This window comes from Sinocyclocheilus anshuiensis, unplaced genomic scaffold (assembly GCF_001515605.1).
Source record: "Sinocyclocheilus anshuiensis isolate Anshui unplaced genomic scaffold, SAMN03320099.WGS_v1.1 scaffold739, whole genome shotgun sequence".
Classification (NCBI taxonomy): domain Eukaryota; kingdom Metazoa; phylum Chordata; class Actinopteri; order Cypriniformes; family Cyprinidae; genus Sinocyclocheilus; species Sinocyclocheilus anshuiensis.
The window spans coordinates 232,014-239,168 of record NW_015551105.1 but is presented as its reverse complement, the minus strand read 5'-3'; the positions used below and the strand labels follow the sequence as shown (position 1 = coordinate 239,168).

Genomic DNA, 7,155 nt, shown 5'->3' with positions numbered 1-7,155 from the left:
TTTCTGGTTCATGCCATAATACATTTAGTGAGTCTTTCTTAATAAAATACACTTTCTCTGGGAAAAACTTATGCAATCTTACTTCAAACAATATAGTTTGTCAGGTAAATATTTTAAGCATTCTTCACTCAAACACAACAATGATTCTGGTTTATTTATTTTTTGTAGAGTAGGTGGATTGAACATTTGTAGTCAAGCAGTACCTTTTTACTGCAGTACTGTACTTGCTACTGTTTCCTTAGGATGATTTTATATTGCTGTATTATTGATATCACAGTTAACCTATCAGTTTAACTTCACCAGCTTAAAAGTAGTATTGGCTCTAAATGTGTGTTTCCACAGTTGTCTTTATCGGTATGATCCTCATTGGATGTTGCATACAGTGACTATAAAAGTAAGGGAACACTCTCTCAGTGAACGTGTGTTTAAACACATGCAGGCCGATATTACGAGCTGAGTCAGTGAATGTGACTTTGCCCTTGTCCCAGTCCAGCTGCACCTTGATCCTCTGAATTCTCTGGGTTACCCGTAGAAGGGTGAGGATCTCTGGAGAATAGCCCTTCCCATATTTACCATTGCAGAAGCCCACATACCACAAGCCCATTTTGGAGGGGGTCTGTCTGTGTTTGTACGCAGACTCTGTGATCACTCCCACGGCCCAGGCTGTGCTGTCGCCCACCTCGATGTCCCAGCAGTGAGTCCCCGAGTTAAAGCCCTCAGAACCTAGAATGCTTGTGTAGCCGTCGAATCTCTCTGGGTTTGCTGGAAGCTGTTGGAAGTGCTCGTCAGTGTAAGTTATACTGGTCAGATCATCCGACACGTTCAGATAAGGATGGGCGGTGTTGGGGTCAAAGGTTACTGGGGCTGGAGAGAAAGAGATTACTTTTAAGACACACACACACACACACACACACACACACACAATGCATTTTGCTTTGTAAAATGCGAGAAGCTGGCAGTGGAATGGGGGAAAAAATGCAGTCTCGACAAATTTTTAAATTGTAATTTTTGAATTTTAACCATTTTCAGAACTATGGAAGCCCATTTCTACCATGGAATAAAAAAATAAGGTAATTGCGACTTTTTATTTGTGACTATTCTGACCTCCTTTCTCTCTTTCTTTTTCTCTTTGCAATAAACTCAGAATAAACTCCCAATTCTGAGTAAAGTCAAATCTCGTAATTCTGACTTTTTCTTCTCAGACTTGCAAGATTAGGTTATATAAGTTTATATCCTGACTTTTTTTTCTCAGAATTCTGAGTTTACATGTCACAATTCTGACTTTTTTCCTCTGAATTCTAAATGTACGTCTCAGTTCTTTTTTGGCCATTAATACAAAATTAAAAAAGGTAATTTTGCCCTTTTCACATTTTTGACTTTTTTTTCTTGCAATTGAGCCTTCGCCAGAGTTTGACAGGTGATCTGACCAATCATAACGCCAAATCTGCCATTTTGTCCAACAAACAAAGCCAGACAGTAGCTAAACGTCAGTGGACTTGAAACATGAAAAATGGTGTGCATTGATGCCACGATTGAAACAAAATCCCTTCAGATGTTCGTTCATGTTTATTTCGTGCTATAACTAGTAAAGAGGATGATCGGTTCACGTGCTGCTTCAACTGAGGTGCTACTGCGATCTGTCACAACACATTAAAGAGCCACAAAATGCTATTGTTTGAATTTCTTAAAAAAAATGTACAATTTTAAAGCAGAAACTTTTTCACACCAAAAGTAACCTGCTGTGTCTTGTCTGTCAGTTCTTTGCTCCACGATATATTTTTCACTGCGTGAGAACATCATGTGTGGTGTGAGAGTGCCATGGCTTGTCGGACGTAACAACAGTAACTAAGGGGCAAGTTTATGTCTTACAATGCTGACTTTTTTTCTCAGAATTCAGAGTTTATATCTCGCATTCTGATTCCACGTCTGCAGTTTTTCAAAGCAAAAACACATTCTGCATCTCTGTGTGAATGGCTAATAGCACAGATGATTATTTTATCTGCACAGTACTCACTGTATTGGACGTTGGCTTGTAGTTTCTTGGATACTTCAAAGGTTACGTTACCCACATGTTTTGCTACATTGATGAGCATTCCTGAAGGTCTGGTCTGATCCCGCAGTGTACACTTTGTTCTGAAACAACATTTAATAGTCAATACTGATATGGGTTTGGTTTCACCAGAAGTTTGAGGAGGGAAAAAATCGTACCTTTCAGTTGTAGCCTTGACGTACTAGAAATAATGTAGATAAAAACAAAGATTAATCTATATTATGTGATCAGAAAATCTACTAAAGCTGCATTTATTTGATCAAAAATACAATAAAACTAATATTATGAAATACTATTACAATTCAAAATAACTGTTTTCTATTTTAATACATTTTCAAAGGTAAGCATGTCACGTGATGCTTTAGAAATCATTTTAATATGCTGATTTGCTGCTCAAGAAACAATACTTATCATCAATGTTGAAAAAGCCAAGTGCTTCTTACCACAAGAAATGTGAAGTCATTCCTTCTCAGTTGTTCTTCGATAGACTCAATAATGTGTGAGAGAGATAACATCCCTGATCTAATCTCCTCAATATTCTTCTTAATTATCTCACTCTTCTGCTCCTCTTCTTTCTTCAGCGCAGTCGTCCTGGCTGCCTCTTCAGTTTCTAGAAACTGGTGAAGCTTGTCAAACGCCTCCTTAATTTGGGTCTCGGTGTGTTGGCTCTGCTTCTAAGCACAAAATATCAGCAAATTCAGGCTGCAATATCCATACGATAGTTAAACTGTTTTAATGTTGAAATATCCTCCCGGTACTCACTTTAATATACTCTGCTGTTTCATCCCAGGACTGTTTAATTTGTTCGTAGACTCTGAGTTTCTCCAGAAAGGCCTTTCGTTTCAGCTGGAGCTCTTGCTAACAAATGTTAGAAAGAGATGTGAGACAAATAAAGTTGGGGCAAGTTGTCACTTTTTAAAAAATGTGTTTTTATTTACATTTTTTAAACCTAAAAATCTAGATCTAAATCCTTAAATCTAGGTTAAACTAGGCTGTTTCAGGGTAGGGATATTTTTAATATTGGACATATAGAATATAGAATATTTGTTATTTTTTATTATTTATATACTATTATCATATATAAATACTATTACCATATATAATATTACTATTTTTAATTAACTTTTATGTTGAGTTTTAATAATTTTCGCTCAGTTATGTCATTTTTAATGCAAATATGACATTATTTGACCTAGCCCTAACCTAACCCTACCCCTACCCCTAACCATAGCCCATAACAAAGACATCTCAAACAATGTCATCTTTGCATTAAAAATTACATAACTGAGCGAATGACACTTAATGACAGTTGTCATAAACATGCATAAAAAAACCTTCATATTCATGACATGTGTCATGTCATGATTATGAAGGTGTCATGTCAGTCTTATGCACACCCCTTCAAGTAAAGTGTAACCGTAATTTGTTTTATTTTTGTGCTCACTTCAGCCTATGATGCTCAGATGTTTTAGCATGATGATTTCCCAGCTTTGTTTAATGATGTTAAACAAGTTGTTTGTTACAAACCATATCCAAAAAGGATCAGCAGTGTCCAGCTTATATTTGACTTATCAGCGTAGTTCCCACGAAACGTTTGTTTTTGGGAGTCTGAGAATGTGTGTCATATAAGGGCCATTAGTGTGCTAAGACCTGTTTGACAAGACAGCTATCATATCTCACTCATTTCTAGTCCATTAAATCTGACACCAACAATCAGTGAAATCTGACTAGAGTCCACAGTTAAAAACTGTGTTTCCATACCATCTGACACTCTGAGCTCGTACCCTGAGTTCCTGTGACGCGTCTGCTGTTGAACGGATGCGGTGGTTCTTATGCGATTTGGCATTTCTGCATTTCCCACAAACTAGTTCTTGATCTTCAGTGCAGAAGAAAGTAAGAGGTTCTCCATGAAGACTACAGAACTTTTATATATATATATATATATATATATATATATATATATGCTAGGGGTCAATTTCTGTCTTTACTTTAAAAAGTGTCTCTGTTATTTTAGTATCATTTATATTCTACTATAGTATTTATGAATATTTTGAAGCACATATTTTTATATTTTCAGTTTTTATAATAGTTTTTGTTTTTTCTTTTGTCATTTTTATTAACTTAGGACCTTAAGGACAAAAATGTCCCCATTGAAACCCATTAAAACTGCTATTTTTAATCCCAGTGCCATTTAACTGTAAAATTATGCAATTTTTGTTGATTGGCTTTCATTCTATTGGCAAGGCTTTAAAATTATTTTTTTTTTTACAATTTTTTACCAGATGGTGCCATTTTTTCAGGTTTGACCTATAAAGAAAATACTCGCCTTATTTGTTTTCTGCTTCTGCATATTATAGAGCCAATTGGATAAATAATGCAGCTATAATTGTGTGGGTGTGTTGGTATGGATGTCAGAGTGTGGTTTGTATGTGTGTCATAAAAAAAAAAATTGTGTGTGTTCTTGTAATATTTGAGAGAGAAAAATTCTACTGCAAATCACAAATCCAACCACTGTGTGCACCAGCAGAGTTTGAACGGATGCGGTGGTTCTTATGCGATTTGGCATTTCTGCATTTCCCACAAACTAGTTCTTGATCTTCAGTGCAGAAGAAAGTAAGAGGTTCTCCATGAAGACTACAGAACTCCACCGTCTCTACAGGAGGCTCCTGAGTTGTTGTTTCTCTCATCAGATCACACATGTTTCTCAGCACAATGTTTATAGGTGGGTTAGGGTTGGAGGACACAGTTCTGCAGATGGGACACTCTTGAGTTCCTCGCCGATTCCAGAAGGTTTTCACGCAGCTGTTACAGATGCTGTGAGAGCAGGGTAAGAGAATGGGATCCCTGAAGATGTCATAGCAGATGGGGCAATAGAAATCCTCCTCTGTAAGGGACAGTCTACAGGCCATTTTGTCACCTATGCAATTAAATGTTTTAACTAGTTGTGTCTCTCTGACTCTTTGTGTGCCTGGTCCAGCTGTCAAAGAGCACAAGAGTGTCTCTCAACTGTGTTTACATCCCAGACACCTGCAAATCAGGGTGGAGCTTATAAGCTATAACTTGGTGCTGGTGTCAACATAAATAAAATTTTTTCTTTTGTCATTTTTATTAACTTTTATATTTATATAAATATTATAAATAATATATACTTTATTTTAATTTAAATTTTAATATTTCTGTATGACTTAAATTTACTTTAATTTAAGTTTTAGTAATTTTATAGTACTCCAACTTATTTATTTGTTTGGCTTTATTTCTGCTGTTTAAAATAGATTTAAATATAGTTTAGTTAATTTAGTTTAGTCTTGTTAACTAAAATTGTGGTTAATGGATTTATTATTATTATTATTACTTTTAATACGAAGGATGCATGTTCATCCTATTGTATAGACTTTGTGGGAACCATCTGGATTCATTCTGTTCTTTAGCTTTTTTATTTCAATCTAGTCATGTACTCACTGACCTCTGTGGGAATGAAGAAAAAACCTTTTCTATCATACTGTCTAACAAGCAGATCTCTATATACCAGTTTTTCTGTTCTGTTCTGTGTATTCCCATGTCAAGAATGTGACCAAGACAACATTCTGTAACGTGCTGCTGCTTTCTCACACTCAAAAAAAGTAAGATTATTGTGTTTGATATTACTGACAGGCAATTTGTCAAAGAAGACATTCTAGGTATTGTAGCTTGGATTTGTTTCCTGGAAAGCACAAATATAGGTCAAAGTTTACACCTACAGAAATGAATGATAATTTAGAAAAATAATGTTTAAAATTTAGTGCTGTCAAATTGATTAATCGCCATTAATCGCATCCAAAATAAAAGTTTGTGTTTACATAATATATTCTAGCAGGTATAGAGTTCAACATGTTTCATAAAGTATATATTTTATATAAAACATCGTTCATAAATCATTTTCATAAACCTAAACATCTAGAACTCATTTTTTTGGTTTCACTTTTTAAACTTTTTTTTACTTCAACGATAATCTGCCATGGGTCTTCTTTAAAATGAGACCAAACTTGACTCTTCTAATTTTTATGACAGTTTTTTGACGTGGACATTTTTGTCCACTATGGACCTGTGTAACTTTTTTTAATTGACGCACAAGGGTTAAGAATGCCAGGTGTTTTGGTTTTCATGTTAGAGAAGCAGTCATGCCTTTAATGCCATTAAGCAGGGGTGCCCAAACTCGGTCCTGGAGGGTCCTGCAGAGTTTAGCTCCAGCTTGCCTCAACACACTGCAGGACACTGGCCCTCCAGGACCGAGTTTGGGCACCCCTGCCATTAAGGCTTGTGTCTAACCTGAGCTCTGAAGCACTTGTTGATCTGCACGACAGATTTCTGGGATACTGCAGGGCAGGAACGTTTTCGAAGCATGCACCCGTCTTACTACCATAAAGCTCATGCCTGCGTCATGGTAAGAGACAGTCGCAAACCACTCAGTCTTATTTTAGTATTATTTATTTACTGTTATCAGTATCAATATTTATTAATATTTTGAATTAGCTTTTATTAATATATTTTTATTTTATATATATTTTATATAGATAGAATTTCGATTTTTAATTTTATGTGCTCTTCTAATTTATTTAGCTTCAAAATAAAAGTTTGTGTTTACATAATATATGTGTGTGTACTGTGTATATTTATATGCATATAAATTAATAACACAAAAATACATGTATATATTTAAGAAATATATGTAATATATATATATTTATGTATAATATAAATCATATATAAATATGTATATATGTATACATGTAAATATTCCTTAAATATATACATGTATGTGTGTGTATTTATATATACATATAAACACACAAATATATTTTGTAAACGCAAACTGTTATTTTGGATGCGATTAATCGTGATTAATCGATTTGACAGCACTAATATAATAATCAATAAGTTATTGCTTAATGTAATGTATTCTTTTATATCCCATTTTATATTGTATTTTTAGTATTATTATTATCAGTAATACCAGTATTTCCTTTCTGCCACTCTAGCTGTATTACGTTTAGAGCAATCATTAGAATAAAGTACTTTAAAATTAAAAAGACAAAAAAAAACAGGCACCTTCAAAGACAGCCCGACGC

The 7,155-nt window shown here is 34.7% G+C and overlaps 1 protein-coding gene across 1 annotated transcript; it reads right to left on the bottom strand.

Annotated features, from left to right (window-relative positions):
* Window positions 1-249: 249 nt before the first annotated feature.
* On the bottom strand, window positions 250-4,959 carry LOC107662874 (tripartite motif-containing protein 35-like). The gene is made up of 7 exons (XM_016452987.1): window positions 4,572-4,959; window positions 3,835-3,857; window positions 2,813-2,908; window positions 2,494-2,724; window positions 2,209-2,231; window positions 2,015-2,133; window positions 250-864 (listed from the first exon to the last, which is right to left on the bottom strand). The coding sequence occupies exons 1-7, from the start codon at window positions 4,957-4,959 to the stop codon at window positions 323-325; spliced, it is 1,422 nt and encodes a 473-aa protein (XP_016308473.1). The 3' UTR covers window positions 250-322.
* Window positions 4,960-7,155: the final 2,196 nt, after the last annotated feature.